The sequence below is a fragment of the Panthera pardus genome, unplaced genomic scaffold (genome assembly GCF_024362965.1).
Source record: "Panthera pardus isolate Hobbes unplaced genomic scaffold, ASM2436296v1 HiC_scaffold_24, whole genome shotgun sequence".
Classification (NCBI taxonomy): Eukaryota; Metazoa; Chordata; class Mammalia; order Carnivora; family Felidae; genus Panthera; species Panthera pardus.
In genome coordinates this window covers 64,694,481-64,712,984 of record NW_026526810.1, presented here as the reverse complement: position 1 = coordinate 64,712,984, position 18,504 = coordinate 64,694,481, and the positions used below count along the sequence as shown (strand labels likewise).

General features: G+C 40.4%; 1 protein-coding gene across 2 annotated transcripts; it reads left to right on the top strand.

Annotated features, from left to right (window-relative positions):
* The first annotated feature begins 55 nt into the window (after positions 1-55).
* Positions 56-16,179, top strand: RAB2B (RAB2B, member RAS oncogene family). Of its 2 annotated transcripts, none has more exons than XM_019430542.2 (8): positions 56-264; positions 491-562; positions 3,361-3,428; positions 8,575-8,657; positions 8,868-8,960; positions 12,946-13,057; positions 13,619-13,687; positions 14,536-16,179. In XM_019430542.2, exons 1-8 carry the CDS (start codon positions 219-221, stop codon positions 14,641-14,643), a joined length of 651 nt encoding a protein of 216 aa, XP_019286087.1. In that variant the 5' UTR covers positions 56-218; the 3' UTR covers positions 14,644-16,179. The 2 variants fall into 2 exon arrangements, with proteins under 2 accessions (XP_019286087.1, XP_019286088.1); XM_019430543.1 differs by lacking the exon at positions 56-264 and adding an exon at positions 916-995 and having other exon boundaries at positions 485-562.
* Positions 16,180-18,504: the final 2,325 nt, after the last annotated feature.

Genomic DNA, 18,504 nt, shown 5'->3' with positions numbered 1-18,504 from the left:
CCTTGGTGGGATAATGGCAAGTAGAAGTTTTAGAGGCGTCCCTGGAGGTGCTGTATGGTTATTACAGTCGCACGGACCGAGAGAGGATTTCAGGGGAGGGCAATAGAGACGTGATCTGGGCTAGAGGGGCCAGAAATCGGTAGATTGAGCGGCTAGAGAGGCCGGAGGTAAGTGGCTGTAGAAGTCGGGCGGACCCGGAATCCAGAGGAAACGGGACCATGACTTATGCTTATCTCTTCAAGTACATCATCATCGGGGACACAGGTGAGCTGCGGGCGACTGCCCTCACGGCTGGGGCGGGGATCCGAAGCTCACAAACCGGGGCGTGGGGCGGGGCTCATTTAGTGGGCTGGGCGATTAAGTGAAGTGCGGGCGGGGGCGGGGCGGCCGGGGGCGGGGCTCGGAGCTCCCCTTCCCCAGCCCCGGACCGCCTGACTCGAGATTGTTCTTGGGACGCGTGAGTCTTAGAACGTGCGTCTTCCTCTTTTAGGTGTGGGGAAGTCATGTCTCCTCCTGCAGTTTACGGACAAGCGGTTCCAGCCTGTCCACGACCTCACAATAGGTAAGTCCATCTACTTGTCCCAGAAGAGAGAACTGAAACCTGACTAGCTGAAATGGAAAGTTAGCAGCCTTCAGTGTTCGAAGTAAAAAGTTACGTCTTCCTATTTTTAAGCTAGTCCAGAGTTACGTTAAATTAAGAATGACTAACCAAATGCTGATAAATGGGGAGTAGTGTAATGGGGAGTAAATAATTGAAAGGTAACTTAAGAGATGGGCATGAGGTATGGATTCATTGCTGTAGGATTCCCCCCACAAATATGTTTATGAAGAATTCCACGGAAACTTAACTACTTATTAAAAAACCGACCTTGTTTTGTGATAAACTAGTGCTAACCTCACGTATGTTTTTCAAAGTAATCACCAACATACAGATTTTTGTGTGTTGGAGAGGAAGAAGTAAATTTGAAGAACCATCCCAGACTTAGAGTTAAAAGGTAGGTGAAAACTAAAAACTTTTAAACAAAAGAGTGTGCTAGAGTTCCAGAATCACAGTGGTGATCATGGGAAGCATAAATGTTCGCTGCACATTTGTGTTAAGATAGGGCCCGCTGGAGCCCCGCTGGAGCCTTCACAGCCCCTTTGGCATAATCTACATTAACCCTACCCCAGATGAGGAATATATATAAAACTAACCTTCTTGCCATGGCAAATATAGTTTCTGAGTAAAATCCTTAACTCCCGTTTTTATCATATTGCTACGTTTCAAATCCCACCTTATTGACATCTGAAGCTACTTCTGCTCCCAAACGCCCTGTTCAGAGCCAAATAACTCATGGAGTCAGAAAAGGATTTAGAGGATAACATCAATAGGAAAATATCTTTGTAAGTTAATAAGAAGTGAACAGCCACACTGTAATAGGTGCTAATGATACAGTGCTTAACCAGGCAAACATTGTGCCTGCCCGTAAGTAGTTTATAGTCTTCTGATGTAGGAGGTGGGGCTGGGGACAGATACTGATAAGTAAATTCCTATGGCAAATGGGGGGAGGAGAATCTGCACTTTGTTTCTGGAAAGGCTGAAAATGGAATGAACAGAGTTAGCCAGGCAAAGGGCTTGTCAAGATGGAAAAGTGGTCAGAGCAAGAGGGAATATTATTTGCAAATGCTCAGGAATGACAGAGATCAGTCTATCTTTGGAAAACTGAAAGGAATTTAATATGGCTGCAGCATGAAGTTTAAAAGTGGACACTGGCAAAAAATAAAGCTAGAGAATATATTAAAGACCATGTTTTGAAACAGCTGAAGGTATTGACATTTTAAAATGGAGGAATGACATGATCAGGTTTTTGCTAGAGTCATACATAGGCTCTGTTTCTTTCCGAATTCAGTCTTGTATACCAAGGTAAGGCAGTTGGATAGAAAATATGTGCAAAATACAAGGATCTCTGAGTGCGTAACTGGGGGAAGTTGCATAAAAGTCAAGTTTTTATTTTTAAATTCTTCACCATTGAAATTCCATTCTATTGTACAGAAAGAAAAAAAATCTAGTGACTTTTTTCAGTAACTATCACTGTGCGTGATGAGACAGTCTAGAGTAGTAGGAAACATTTTTTACATCTTTTTTGTTTTAATGTTTATTTTTGGGAGATAGAGTGGTGGGAGGGGCAGAGAGAGAGGGAGACACAGAATCTGAAGCAGGCTCCAGGCTCTGAGCTGACAGCACAGAGCCGGACACATGGCTTGAACCCATGAAACGTGGGATCATGACCTGGGCTGAAGTCAACCGACTGAGTCATGCAGGCGACCCTATATCTTTCTTTTGATTGCAGCATCTTAGAGTTGAGAGAGATACTCCAGATAGTACTGTGCATGGGGCCAGTGAATAGACACCTATCAGCCTTTTAGCAGATCCTAAATTAGTGCTCTTTCTTACTTGGAAATCAGAATTCTCTAGTAAAGTACTATATAAAAATAGAAAATAGGACAAATTGTCTGACTTACAATCAAGTATTTTCAGTGTGAGCGACCTTCGATTTTAAGTTTTGTTCTGACATTACTTGAAAGAAGATGAATGCTGGGACACCTGGCTCAGTCAGTTAAGTGTCTGACTTCAGCTCAAGTCATGGTTTCACGGTTCGTGAGTTCGAGCCCTGTGTTGGGCTCTGTGCTGACAGCTCAGAGCCTAAAGCCTGCTTTGGATTCTGTGTGTTCCTCTCTCTGCCCCTCCCCCACTTACACTCTCTCAAAAATAAACACGGGGGGAGAAAAAAAAGGTGAATACCAGGTAAGCCAAAACCTTTATCCAGACTGTCGGTTTCCGTACTATGAGGAAAGCTATTATCTGGTGAACTTTGGGAATCATTGGAGATCTGAAATGTATCACTCTTGAGAACCTGTTTCTTAGGTGGGCTCTTTTCTCAAATAAAAAATTACAGAATTGCAAAAATACTGGAAATACTGGACTAGAGAGTGAGAAAATGTTAGGAAATATATATTTTTTTAATCTTAACATATTTGTTTTAAAAAGTCGGAAAATTAAACACTACTAATCAAATTTAAGTGTTCATATTACTAAAAATTTATTCACTGTTTCTACTTGATTTCTTAATTAGTGGTATCTCCACATCTGCTTTTTGGTTACATTCCTGAGGTCATTATCATCTGGAACACGGTTTTTAATTCTGAAAGGAAAATGGAAACTCAAGGAACACAAAATTAACTGTAGCAAATAGCGGTAATGGGTTTAGTGGTACTGAGGGCAGACAGAGGATGAGTCACCACACTGGGGAAGAACATGAACCTCTCAATGTGGGTGATGTTCATGAAAATCACATTCCTTCTTTTGCTCTTCACTGACAGGTGTGGAGTTTGGGGCCCGTATGGTCAACATTGATGGAAAACAAATCAAGCTGCAAATCTGGGATACGGTGAGAGAGAACAGGATAACTCAGTCCCTGACTAAGATCCAAACAACAGTAAAGGCTGCTGCCCCGGGGCAGAGGACTAGAGAGGGGCTGATGGTGGAGTTGAGAGTAGGAAAAGAGTTTTCACTTTCATTTGTTACAGTTATGAATTCTGAATGCCTGTCTTTGTGTTTTTGTTTTAAATAGCCCAAGTAATGTATTTGTCCTAGTAAAATTAAAAGCTGTAGAGTAAAATGTGAATGTCCCCTTTACACACACAAACCTCTTCTTCCTTCCAATCCTGGTTTCTGCCTAACCAGAATAAACCAGTATGAATGCTTCAGTGCTTGTACTTTCAGACTTGTTCTGTGTGTTCAGATACATAAACATACACAAATCTGTGGTGGTGGTTTTGTTTTTGTTGTACATGCATAAAATCACGGCAAAGTAGACCTAGCTGTGGGAATTAGGTTTGTTTTTTTTTTATTTTTTGGAGGGGGGGTAGGGGCAGAGGGAGGGTGGCTCAGAGGGGCAGAGGGCGCCTGGGTGGCTTAGTTGGTTAAGTGTCCGACTTCAGCTCAGGTCATGATCTCACAGTTGGTGGATTCGAGCCCCTCATTGGGCTCTGACAGCTCAGAGCCTGGAGCCTGCTTCAGATTCTGTGTCTCCCTCTCTCTCTGCCCCTCACCTACTCTATACTCTGTCTCTGTCTCAGAAATAAGTAAACATTGGAGCGCCTGGGTAGCCCAGTCGGTTGAGCATCTGACTTCTGCTCAGGTCGTGATCTCACAGCTCGTGAGTTTGAGCTCCATGTTGGGCTCTGTGCTGACAGCTTGGAGCCTGGAGCCTGCTTCAGATTCTGTGTCTCCCTCTCTCTCTGCCCCTAACCCACTCATATTCTGTCTCTGTCTCTCAAAAATAAATAAACATCAAAAAAAAATTTTTAAAAACCCAAACATTAAGAAAAAAATTAATACATATAACATACAAAGTATATGTTGATCAACATGTTATATATCGGGTGAGACTTCTGATCAACAGTAGGTTATTAGCAGTTAAGGTTTGGAGGAGTCAAAGTTGGAGGAATTTTAATTGCATGGGGGTTAGGCTTCCTAACTCTTGCATTGTTCCAGGGTCAACTGTCAGTTAACTTGCTGCTCTAGGCTCTTTATGCAGAGTCTTTTTCTGGTAGTCTCCAAGGTTGTTACCACTTTTGGATGCACTGATTTATTAGGTGTTTTCAACTAGGATGATGTTCTCTCATACATTATTTGGTTGTATTTGCAAGTATTTTAATAACCTTTTGCCTTTCTGAACAGACTTACATCTCCCCTTAGTGGCTTGCCCTAATTATAGGAACATGAATAACTTTACATCTCTATTAGTGGAAGAACTATCCACATAACTCTAAATCTTCCAAACTTGTTTTTTGGCTAGTTTGTCTCTAGTCTTTTCCTCCCAATTAAGCCTAAGAGATATTATTCTATGTTTTTTATTAAGGTTAAGTTCATATATTTCTTAAGCAGCTGTCACTTGTTCTCTGCTTTCTTTTATTGTTGTGACCCAGGGGTTTGTTGTCACTATTAACTGAAATGGGTATGTTGCAACTCTCCTTTTATTATCTCCTGGTTTTTATATTTCCCACAAAGATATGACCTCCTAAAGAAGCCACAGGACAAATTCTGAGGACGTCACAAAGAATGAAACCTATAGATGTCAAGACTGGTAGTCCTTTTAACTTAAACCTTTACCATTTCAAGAAATGGATGTTTTCGTGCCAGGAGACCCAATAGCTGACAGCGGTATGGTCACGGTTAAGAGAATGTCAAAGTGTTGGCTTGCTGGCTTTTGCTTTTTTTGCTTTTTTTTTTCCCTTACCTGGTATAACATGAGACGTATTGGATCATAAAATAAGAAAGTTGAGAGCCACTGCTCTGTTGACAGGCTCCTCAAGGACCATATGGCCTGATGATGCAACTGGCCTTTTTTCTGTTCCCTTTTAATAATTGTTTTGAGATTGAACTAATCTTTGTTGAATCATAAAAAGATACCAGGTTTCAGCATACTGGGGTTTTCTGTTTGAAATTTCTAAGAGATTCTTGCCTATAATGTGATGTGTTTCTTGTCTGCTACTCTGGGTAAGTCTGATCATTTCTCCCTTGTCAGCCCTGATCTTATCATTGCTTACCCACCTTGGTTTCCCACTTTGTTGACCTCATTCTCTCACTCCCAAAGCCATCCTACATGAAAATATTCAGGGATTACCATGAAGGGTGTTTTTTAAAGAGATCAGGTTATCCAGAGTTTTTTGTTGTCACTGTTCTGGTAATTGGTAAGGATTTAGAGAGCCATAGGACTTTTTTTTTTTTTTTTTTTTTTTTTTTTTTTGGTAGGCTCTACGCTCAACTTGGAGCTTGAACTCATGACCCTGAGATCAAGAGTTACATGTTACACCAAATAAATCAGCCAGATGCACCTAGAAAACCATATTACTTTTTATCTTCTTTCATTCTGTACATAGAGTTGCCCAAATAACTCATGCTAACTGAAGAGAGACATTGTACTGTAGTTAGTATAAAATACTCGTCAATCCTGAATTCACTTGTATTTTACTTTAGAATGTATTTTGATTTTTAGGAAATGGGCCTATCTGACTTTGTAGGAATTGATACTTCAAACTACAGTTGACCCTTAAACAACATGGGGGTTAGGGGTATTGACCCCCATATAGTCGAAAATCTGTGTATAACTTTTGACCCCCCCCCCCCAAAAAAACCACTTAAGTACTAAAAACATTTGACCAGAGGCTTACCCATAACGTAAATAGTTAATTAAACCATACTTCGTGTGTTAGATGTATTATATACTGTTCCTTTTAATAAAGTAAACTAGAGAAAAGAAAATGTTATTAAGAAAATTATAAGGGAGAAAAATGCATTTACAGTGCTGTGCTGGTAAAAACAAAAATTTAATTCTTTGCTGTTCTTTGCTCCATCTTAATTCTTTGCTCCTTTAGATGTTTTTAATGGGGTTGGACAAAGAGAACCTCAAACCAATGCAGACCAGCCCAAATTGAGCCACTCACTCTTTCTAGCTTATTGTCTCAACAAAGGTTCATAAACTGGACTGAGATGAAAAAGTAAAGGGATATGGTTTTAAACAGCATTTTCTGATGAGCCCCTGGAAGTATTTTTAGCTGCTAAAGTTAAACGCTGCCATGTGCTTCAATTATCACATAGGCCTGCCTCAAGCTTTCCCTTTTAGTTCCTAGAAGGCCACAGGGACGAAGGGGCCTTTCAGCAATAGCAGAAGAGGAGAAAAAGTAAGGTAAAATCAAAATGGGAATCAGTTTAAGACCTAAAACTATTAGGGACTAAATAAAACGTTAAGTGAGCTCTTGCAGAGAAAAAGTATGTTTTACATCTTAAAAGTATTGTTAATATTACCAACAAAACTCTTTAGAATTATTTTTGATTTGGGTGTTCTAACAGGCATACAACTCACTAAAACATTTGTATGATTCTTGTGAAAAGAGAGTTTCTTATTGTGGGAAACGTAACCTTAGAATTAACATACTGGAACTCTCTTCTCATGTTCAAACCCATGTGTTTAGATTGTATGATATAATGGCTAGGAGAGCAAAGTTTTATGCTAGGATGCACTAACATCCTAAGTTTAAATATGGATTCAGTATTTATAGATTTTATAACTTTTGACCAGTTACCGTTCTGAGCCTGAATTTCCCCATTTATATTATTATTAGCATTCCTTGTTATTGTTAGTATACTATGAGAAAGCCATTTTTTCCTCATCTCACATTTTAGTTTTCCCATCTTTAAAATATGAATAGTAGTCTTTCTTCCTAACCTTTATGTAGGGATATGAGGATAAATGATTTCAAGAATGTGAAAATTTTCTTTTTTAAGGATTTATTTATTTCAGTAATCTTTACACCCAGCATGAGGATTGAACTCACCACCCCAAGATCAAGAGTTGGATGCTCTACCGACTGAGCCAGCCCAAGAATGTGAAGACTTTTGTAATAGGACAGATTAAATACCAGGATATTATTAATAATAAAATAGTTATTTAATAGATGCTTTTGCTTTCTATGAGGGGAAAAAAATAAAACTATTCCATCAAGAAAGCAAAAGTACCCAGTATATGGGGGCATTAATAAATAGGTCAGTTACAAATATCTTGGCCCCTATTGGAAATGAAATTAGAGTGTGAATGTTGGGTTTTTTAAGGAAAACTGTCCTGGGCCCTAGGTTTCTTTCCCTGTTTCTGATTCTTATTTGCCCTGACAAGATCCCAGCAGGGGATGTCTTGGTAGTCCTGCCTTTAGTAGTGGAACAGTAAATGTCAATTAGGATATGCCAAATTTAAGTGCTTTGTATCTGACCACTTTTCTACACTGACCCATTGGAATGAAACTTTCATTAGACAGGGTGTTGGCGTTCTAAGATAAGTTTCTTTTTTACAGATAAAAGAATGCAAACAGAAAAGTTAATGTGGTGTGTTCAATGTCATGTTGCGATTGAAAATGCTCTTTGAGTTTCTAGTCCTGTTTCCAGTTGTTCTGTCCTATGGGACATTGGAAAATGTATGGGAATGTCTTTTGATGGTCATACTGACCATGGGGTGTTACTGGCATTGAGTGACTGGGAGCCAGGGAAGCTAAACATTCTTTTTTGATGGACAGTGTCACAGGAATAATTGACCCACCCCTAATGTCAACTGTGTTTTCATTGAAAAATGTTAATTTCCCACCTGGACATCCCCCTGGGAAGTCAGGTTTCCTTTCTCTACCTCTCTTAAGAGAAGTTGTTTTAAAAAAAAAATTTTTTTTAATGTTTATTTGTTTTTGAGAGAGAGAGAGCACAAGTGGGGGAGGGGCAGAGAAAGAGAGAGAGGGAGACACAGAATCCAAAGCAGGCTCCAGGCTCTGAGCTGTCAGCACAGAGCCCGGTGCAGGGCTCGAACTCACAAACCATTAGATCATGACCTGCGATCATGACACTTAACCGACTGAGCCACCCAGGCGCCCTAAGAGAAGTTCTTTCTTAAAATTTAGTCCTTTGTGGTTGACTGGCATGGGATCAAGTAATTTCTCTGGAAATAACCTGATTTTGTTGGGATTTTTTTTGTTGCTGTGTTGGTGGGAAAGGCCGGGCAAGAATCCTTCCGTTCCATCACCCGTTCCTACTACAGGGGCGCAGCTGGAGCCCTGCTAGTGTATGATATCACACGGTGAGTCAGGTCAAGTGGGCGGGAGGGACTTTCCCTGATGGCCTCGAAATCTTTTTCTTTTCTATAGACTGATTCTGTTAAGAATGCTAAAGAGGAATGGCTTTTCTAGTATTTTTCTTTACACATGTATTTCCCTCTTTTGCCAAGCGTTTCGGAATTACTTTGGCATTTTGAAATGGGCCTGTGACTTTCTAAACTTTTCTGCTGTAGGCGTGAAACCTTCAACCACCTGACCTCCTGGTTAGAGGATGCCCGGCAACACTCCAGCTCCAACATGGTTATCATGCTGATTGGGAATAAAAGGTGAAATTTTATTTGTAGAAATAATGAGCAGAAGTCATATAAGTGCTCTGTGGATATTAAATCACTTGGTCCCTAAACTTCTTTGGTTTGTAGCACTCTTAGTAAAAAAAAAAAAAAAAAAAAAATTATTGTAAAATGTACATAATGTAGAATTTACTATTTTAACCATTTTTAAGTATACAGTTTTGTGGCATTAAGCATATTCACATTGTTTTGTAGCCATCACCACCATTTGAGTCCAGAACCTTTCATCTTCCCATCTGAAACCCTGTACGCATTAAATGCTAACTGCATTCTCCATCTCACCAGGCCCTGGCAATCACCATTCTGCTTTCTGTCTCCATGAATTTGACTACTCTAGGCATCTCATTTCTGTGGAATCATAATATTTGTCCTTTTGTGACTGGCATATTTCATTTACCATGATGACCTCAAGGTTCATTCATAATGTAGCATGTGTCAGAATTTCCTTCCTTTTTTTTTCTCTTTTAATTTTATTTATCTTGAGAGAGGGAGAGAGTGGGGGAGAGGCAGAGAGAGAGGGAGAGAGAGAGAGAATCCCAGGCAGCTGTCTGCAACTGTCAGTGCAGGGCCCAACGTGGGGGGAACTCGTGAACTGTGAGATCATGACCTGAGCCAAAATTGGACGCTTAACCAACTGAGCCACCCAGGTGCCCCCCTCCTTCTTAAGGATGAGTGGTACTCTTTTGTGTGTTACTCGCCCCATTTTGTTATTTAGGTGTTGATAGACACTGGGGTTGCTTCTGTCTTGGCTATTGTGAATAATGCTGCCATCACCATCAGTATACACATACCTGTTTGGGTCCCTGCTTTCATTTCTTTGAATTACAGAAGTGGAATTGCTGGATCTTATCAAAATTATAGGTTTACTTTTTTGAGGCACTGCCATACTGTTTTTCCTACTTGCTGTACAATTTTATATTCCTACCAGCCACACCCTAGGGTTCCAATTTCTCCACAGCCTCAGCAACACTTTTTATTCGGAGTAAGTTTTCTGTGGCACCCATAGGCCAAAAGAAATGCCCAACAGTTTTGTTATTAAACACATCTAAACAACATAAGTCTTTTTGTCATTATGACGTGGTGACTTTGAAAATGGAAAACATGAAAGAAAAAATTTTAATTTCATCCTTAAATGTCCATAATTACTTACCAATGACTTGGGTGTGCCTGTCAGGACTGTACAACTTCTCAAAGTTGGAATCAAGATTGGTCATTGCCACTCTCATTTTCTGTTCCAAATTGATTTTGTACTTTTTATCAAGCGGCTGCCAAAAACTGAGGTTATACAAACACAGGCAAATGTTGAACGGGATCTATTGTGATGTGACAGCGACATCGCAAGTTGTCTTAGGCTTGTAATTCATGTGGTGTTCTGACGGCAAGTGTTAACTGTTTCCCAAGAAAATTTATTTGCTTCTTTAAGTTGTTTATTTTTGAGAAAGAGAGAGAGCATGAGCAGGGGAGGGGCGGCGGGGGGAGAAGATCCAAAGCAGGCTCTGCGCTGACAGCAGAGAGCCTGATGTGGGGCTCCAAATCACAAAACTTGAGATCAGGACCTGAGCCGAAGTCAGATGCTTACCAACCCAGGTGCCCCACCCTTGAAAATTCAAAGTATCCTGTGGCACCCTTATGAGTTCATAGTAATGCCTAGAGTGCAGCATTTGAGAACTGTGGCCACAGACTAATTGTGCTAATTTATTGGAACTATGTTTTAGATGTCTATTCGCCAGACCCTGAGTTTATAAGGTGAGAAAAAAGAGAGTCATGCCAGTGGTCTTTTGGAGCTTATAGTCTAGTGGAGACATAAATATTAAATATAGAAGGATTTGTATCTAATTACAAATTGTGAGAAATGCAGTGAAGGTAGAAAAAGGTGCTATAGAAGAGAATGACAGGGTACCTATTTTTAATTAAGGGTGACAAGCCAGAATCTGAAGAACAGGTAAGAGTTCAGTGGGCAAAGTTTAAAAAAAGAAAAAGGTATCAGGGAGAACAAACTTAAAGCCTTGAACTGGGAAGAACCTTAGCAAGGTTATGGTATTGAAAGAAATTAGGTATTGAAAGAAGTTAAGCGTCCAACTTCGGCTCAGGTCATGATCTCATAGTTCGTGGTTTTGGGCCCCACATCGGGCTCTGTGCTGACAGCTCGGAGCCTGGAGCCTGTTTCAGACTCTGTGTCTCCCTCTTTCTCTGCCCCTCCCCACTCCCTTCTGTCTGTCTCTCTCTCAAAAATAAACATTAAAAATTAAAAAAAAGTATGGTTGGGATGAATCAGGGGGAATGTTGCAAGGTGGGATTGGGAAGGTAGGCAGGAGCCAGGTCTTGTAGCTCTTTCAGGCCTTAGGAAGAAGTGTGGATTTTATTCTAAACACAGTAGGAAGCTTTTTTTTTTTTTTTTTTTTTATTTTATTATTTTTTTTTTTATTTATTTTTTTATTTTTTTTATTTTTATTTTTTTTTTTTAGTAGGAAGCTTTTAAGAGTTGTCAGGAGAGATGTGGCTTGATTAGATCTTAAGAGCTCCCTCGAGGGGTTGAAGTGGGAGGTCAGTTTCAGTAGTCCAAATGAGAATGGTGGCGGGAACTCAGGTGGTGACACCAGGATGGCGTTAAGGTGCAGTTTGGAAGTTCCTCACTTTGGGAAGGATTGGGTATTTGGAGTGAAGAAGGAAAAGCTGTTAAAATAACGTCTTGTGGGGTGCCCAGGTAGCTCGGTCAGCTAAGTCTCTGACTCTTGATTTCGGCTCAGGTCATGATCTCATGGTTGGTGGGATCGAGCCCCTCATTCAGGCTCCTCGCTGACGGCGGGGAGCCTGCTTGGGATTCTCTCTCTCTCTCCCTGTCTCTCCATTTCTCTCTACCCCTCCCCTGCTCTTGTGGGCGCGTGCTCTATCTCAAAATAAATAAGCATTAAAAAATAATAACAACATCTTGGTTTTAGCTTGTGCCCTGTATGGAGATGTGGAAGCCTGGGGCGGAAGCAGTTTGGGCAAAAAGAGGGAAAAGATCAAGTTCTATTTTGATTTATGTTTGAGGTGCCTTTTATACATCAGACTGGAAACGAAGAACTGACAAGTGGATAACAGGTCTGGAGTTTAGAGGGGTGTCTGGGCTAGAGGTGGACGTTTAGATGGATAGTTCTTCCCTGGTCTTCACACAGCTGGTGAATGATAAATACGCAGTTGGTAGATTTGTTGTTCTTCACTGGACTTACTCCTTGATTTCTTTTCATGGTTGGAAAACTGGAAACCTCCAAAATGCAAATTTCCAGTTAGAAAAATGACAGTCACACAATCCATCCTTACCTTTGTCTGCAGCCTTTGTCCTGTCTTGTCAGAAGGTCTTTCCATGCCACTTAATTGCTTTTCTCAGTCCATGGCTCCACCTTCTTACCCCTCATATCACCTAATTTTATACATCTCATTTTTCTCTGAATCTTTTATTTTTGTGGTGGTAAACTGCTATTACATATGTTAACAGTGAGACTAGTGAGAAGGCAACTGTGTTCTTAACTCCTGACACACTTTATTCTTGTGGGTTGATTCTAGTAAAAGAAAAAGACACTGCTATGGGATGGACATCTGTAACTTTACTTTCTAACAACTGCAAGTCCCTTTTCATCTTCTTCCCTTGGCTCTCACTGGATCTCATTCCAAAAAGAAGCATAGGGCACAAGAAGCCTTGAGGAACTATGGGGCTTGCCCTATCCATTTATAAACCTTTTTCTCTATAATAGAGTAAGGTATTAGTCTCAACCTTACAGTAGCTGTCATGAATTTGAAGAACCATTTTCCAGGAGGCTACAGAAATCATTAACCCTGTACAAGAGAATGTCCTATAGGATATGCGTTCGTGACGTATTAACTGGTGGTTGAAGGATTCTAACTAGGATTCTTTTAAAATAAGAGTTTCTTCTTTCACTTGGATCTTTTTTGAGTTTTCTCCTCAACTACTCTCTTGCAGTGACTTAGAGTCCCGTAGGGATGTGAAGAGAGAAGAAGGAGAGGCCTTTGCCCGGGAGCATGGACTTATCTTCATGGAAACTTCAGCCAAAACAGCCTGCAATGTTGAAGAGGTACTACTTGGGGAAAGTAGGGAAAACTTTTCAGAGATGACACCGTATCTTTATCCTTTTATTCAGAATTGTCTTTTAGAAGACATAAGTAAAGGAAGGATGTCTTGTGGTTACAGTGATCATGTATCTCCCTTTAAGGGAATTGTTGCATTTTTTGGGCCTTGATTCCTACGGTTTAACTTTTGCCTTGGGTAACATTAATAAGTGGATTAGATTCCACATTGCTTGTAAATATTTTAGTTGGAGGGTCTAATGGGTTCTATTGTAGTTATTCTGAAGCCTGCTACTGACTATCTTTAGTAACTAATTGAGAACAGAGCATGTTTTATTTGGAGAAGGTGCCAATCTAGGAACATCTTGGGTTAGTATCAAAATACCATATATTCAGTCCCTTTTTTCATTTTGAAACAGAGACTTTGGGGGACCTTCTGTATTTTTACTCTGGTCTCTTAATGGTTCCTAATTCACCTTAGAAATCCAAATAGGAATAATACTTGCATTTGTTTTTCTTAATTTTCTACCTAAACTTGACCCTAATAATACGATTTATGTTTCCTTTAGGCCTTCATTAACACAGCCAAAGAAATATATAGGAAGATCCAGCAGGGTTTATTTGATGTTCACAATGAGGTGAGAATGGGTGGGGAACCGACAGTTAACTTTGCTTCTGTTGAAGAGGACAAGAAACCCCCCTAGAATGTAAGCATTTCCTTTCTAACATCATGCTGTTTGAAGCTATGCCAGTTCATACTTTATCTTTTTTATATATGGACACAAAAACCTGTCATCATTTTCTCTTTTTTAAAGAGGTTATTAGTTGGCAATCTAAAAGGTTATATATACTATAGTACAGGAGGTTTTCTTTGCAACCTCAGTTTTTAGCATCTTAGAGTTTAGGGGTGGTGTATTTCCTAACTGCTCAACAGGGCCATTTCTATAAAGCAAATTCTGGGGCAAAACAAAAAGAATTCTATGCTAACATCATTCTTTGCCTCCTCCTACTCTTACCTGATCTCATCCTGATTCTGCACATGGCTATGAAACCCAAGTAGAACAGTCTCCTTAAAAATGGGCACAAGGGTCACTTGTTACCTGAGCTGGTCATCACATCTTTATTGTTGACAGTTATTGTTCCACAACAGTCTGCCTAGGGCATATGGTTAAGAGCCAAAGCCATATCTGCTTCTAGAAAATGTCATTAATGATTTTTCTTTTTGTGCCTCTTCTTTCTCCCATTTACTTTATTATTATTTTTTTTTGTTTCAAGTTTTTATTTAAATTTGAATTAACATACAGTGTAACATTGACTTCAAGAGTAGAATTTAGTGATTCATCACTTACATACAACACCCAGTGCTCATCAAAACAAGGTGCCCTCCTTAATGCCCATCACCCATTTAGCTCAACCCCCCCACCCACCTTTCTCTCCAATGTACTTTAGCACTGAGGTGGGAACTCTTGCCTCTTTTCTTTTCCAGGCAAATGGCATCAAGATTGGTCCTCAGCAGTGTATTTCAACGTCAGTGGGACCCAGCGCCTCCCAGCGGAGCTCTAGTGAAATAGGGTCCAATTCTGGCTGCTGCTGAATATCTGGCCTGGACTCTTTTTTTCCTTCCTGGAACAGCTTCAGATCAATAGGCTTAAAGAAAGAGGTCTTAACTTGCTTTGGCTGAGAAAAGCCTCTTTTCAAGGTGTGATGTTTTGCCTTTCCACTTAAAGACCAGGGAAGAATTTGGGCCCTTACTGACCTGTCCTTCTTCAGGGACGTGAGCATTCCCTATAGATTAGGGCTCTTCTCATCCTCCTATTTTAATTTCTAAAATCTTAGGATCAGAGTCGATTGTCATGGTAGCTGAAAAATAAATTCTTTTGTAAGCATATACAATTTGCTCCCCACCAAGAATTAGTAACAAGGGTTGAAGACATTCTGCTTGAGCACTTGATTTTCCTGGGATCTGACTGGCTGACCTTTGGATGGTGGATCCTCTAGGAATTTTATTGATTGTTTGTACTTGCCACTTTGTCTAAGAGTTCTTGTAGAGGGCACTTCCTTCTGCTTGAACTGCTCAAGGATGCTGAATACTTCACCATCCCATTGCTAGTTTCTCTGTCTCGGAGTTAACTACAAAACTTTGGGGAGAGCAGTGGAGTTGCTCCTGGACCTGTGGCTACTTATTATTATTACCTAAAGAAAACCTCTTTCCCCATTTGTTTTGTTTTAGGGACCAGACCTAACACTACAGTCTCTTTCACCAAATTAAACCCTTACTGTTTCATCACACTTCTTAATGAGACCTATTTAGACTTTCTACTCTAATCAAGCTAATCTGCTTACTGGACATGACATATATACTTCCACTTATATGCCTTTGCACATGCCCTACTCTCTGCTAACATACTCAGTCCAAAAATTTTTCCTTCAGAAAGCCTTCTTTGACCTAGGGACTTCTAAATAATTATTGACGCAGTACCCTATGAGCTTTCGTATGTTGTTTACTCATTTGTATATTTATTTATATTTATGTTACTTTGTAAATTTGTTTTGTAGTTGTTTTCTGTGTGGAATCTGTCTCCTATGTAGTTTGTAAGCTCCTTGAGAGCAGGAACCATGTTATCCCTTTACTTTTGTAAACCACACCCTCCACTATTCCTTCACAATGCCTAGTGCTATTCATTATGTGATCATTGGATTTGACTGACCTACTTAAAGACTTGGAACAGGTTTGTTGTAGACTGCAGAGGAAACAAAAGGTCTTACAGTATCTTTTTGTAACTATCTCAGTCTCTTCTGGTCTGCCCACCCTGGATTCCATATTGCTCTTCCCGCTTGTCTCTTTCTCCCTTTGCCTCCATTCTATGCAGCATATAGTAAGGCTGTCTGCTTCCACGCAGTCAAATAAGTGGGTACTTCTCTAGCCATTTTTCTTTTCAAGGGCATATAATACTAAGCTAATCTGCCTTTGCTTCACTCATCAAGCAGCCTTCTGGGTCAGTTTTTGTATCTTTTGCCTTGATGTCCCATTCTCTTCCACAGCACTAGGGTCTCATGACTTTTTCTAATTTTTTTTGTTGTTGACGAATTGTTTCATTATTAAATATATGCATGTATCCAACTGCTCATATTTCATGTGTTCTTTCTGATTTTATCCCAGACATACATAGATACTCTCCTTCTAGGAAATTGTGTCAAAAGTATTGGAAGAAGCCTCCGTGAGATAGACTTTTTATTTCTTTTTTTTTTTAGTTTAAGTTCCAGTTAATATTCAGTGTAAATTAGTTTCAGTGTGCAGTACAATGATTGAACACTTCCATATATGACCTGGTGCTCCTCACAATTTGCAGATACATTCATTTTATACTGTATTTTGCCCCCAGTGGTAGTAATAATAGTTAACACTACACCTCAGGAAGTTTGAAGACTTTTGACATTTGGGGTAATCTTTTTTTTTTTTTTAAGTTTACTTATTTATTTTGAGAGAAAGTGCCAGTGTGGGAAGGGTGGAGAGGGAGAGGGAGAATCCCAAGCAAGCTCCCGTGCTGTCAGCGTGAAGCCTGAAAGAGGGGCTCAATCCCATCAACCGTGGGATCATGACCTGACCTGACACCAAGAGTCTGAGGCTTACCAACTGAGACACCCAAGTGCCCCTAGGGTAGTGCTTTGCTTATGCTTTTGTTTTGTTTTGTTTTTAATCCTACCTTGTTCCAAAGGGATTTGAGGCTGTTGAGTTTGGGGCTAGCCTGTCCCCTCACAGTTGAGACAAAACTAAAACTGTGTAGTTTCTGTATAGGAGTTTTTCTTTCGCAGCCAAAAAAAAATCTTCAGTGACTGGGAGGCATCAGAGCATTGGTCAAAGAGCATTCTGTCTAGATCTGTGCTTTCAGAGTCATCAAAGTATACCATTTTGATAGTTTGGAGGTGTTTTTTTTTTTTGTTTTGTTTTGTTTTTTTTGAGAGCACGAGCTGGAGAGAGGGTCAGAAGAAGAGAGAAATTTTTTTTTTTAATGTATGTTTATTTTTTAATGTTTATTCATTTTTGAGAGACAGTGTGAATGGGGCAGGGGCAGAGAGAGAGGGAGACACAGAATCCAAAGCAGGCTCCAGGATCTGAGGTGTCAGCACAGAGCCTGACGCGGGGCTTGAACCCACGAACTGTGAGATCATGACCTGAGCCAAAGTTGGAAGCTCAATAGACTGAGCCACCCAGGTGTTCCAGAGAGAGAGAGAGAGAGAGAGAGAGAGAGAGAGAATCTTAAGCAGGCTAAATACTCCACACAGAGCCTGACACAGGGCTTGATCCCATGACTCTGGGATCTTGACCCGAGTCTATATCAAGAGTCACGTGCTCAACTGACTGAGCTGCCCAGGCTCCCCTGGAGCATATCTTTTTAGTTTGAAATCCCACATCCTATTCTGTTATTAAAACCACATGGGTGGGCGGGGTGGAGGGGAGGTGTGCCTGGCTGGTTCAGTGGGAAGAGCATGGGACTCTTGATCTTGGGGTTGTGAGTTCAAGTCCCATGTTGAGTAAAGAGATTACTAAAAAAAAATGAACTTAAGGGGCACCTGGGTGGCTCAGTCGGTTAAGCGTCCGACTTCAGCTCAGGTCGTGATCTCACGGTTCGTGGGTTTGAGCCCTGCATCGGGCTCTGTGCTGACAGCTCAGAGCCTGGAGCCTGCCTCTGATTCTGTGTCTCCCTCTCTCTCTGCCCTTCCCCTGCTCACGCTGTCTCTCTCTATCTCTCAAAAATAAATAAATGTAAAAAAAAAAAAAAAATAAAAAAAAAATGAACTTAAACCCACTCATAATCTTCTATACTTAGATATTTCACCAATGTAAGGAAAGCATGAGAAAACTACTTGGGCAACGTATTGATCATTGCTGATGTTCAGAGTGAAATGGTCTTGAAGAATTAAAGGAAGTAGATTCCCCAGCCCACCCCACCCCCAATGCAAAGAATAGTAGTTAAGAGATAATAAGGGTGTTGTTTGGTTCCTAAAGGCCAGCACCAGAGACACCTTTCTGACTCAGTCAGTAGAGGAAGGGACTCGACCTAGGGGTTCTGAGTTCAAATCCCCACCTTGAGGATAGAGCCTACTTAAAAAAAAGGGCAGGACCATGGTTAATGTTATTGCAAGCAGTAAATCAAACTACTAGATCATTGCAGATAGTAGAAATTAGTAGAGCAGGCACACCCGTTCCTTTCCATGCCTGTAACTAGTTTGATAGGTTTATTTTGTACCAAATAAGCAGAAGGAACCTATTGGTTTTTATTCCAGAAACATAAAAATTAAGATCATTGCTGTATATGCATTTACAGACACACACCAATGGCACGGCTGGTATATTGTTTTGGTAAATTCTAATACCTCAAATCGATAATGATAATGGCAGTAAGTAGCCAAGGGGAAATTTGGCCAACGGATTTTGCTCAATATACAGGGAAAT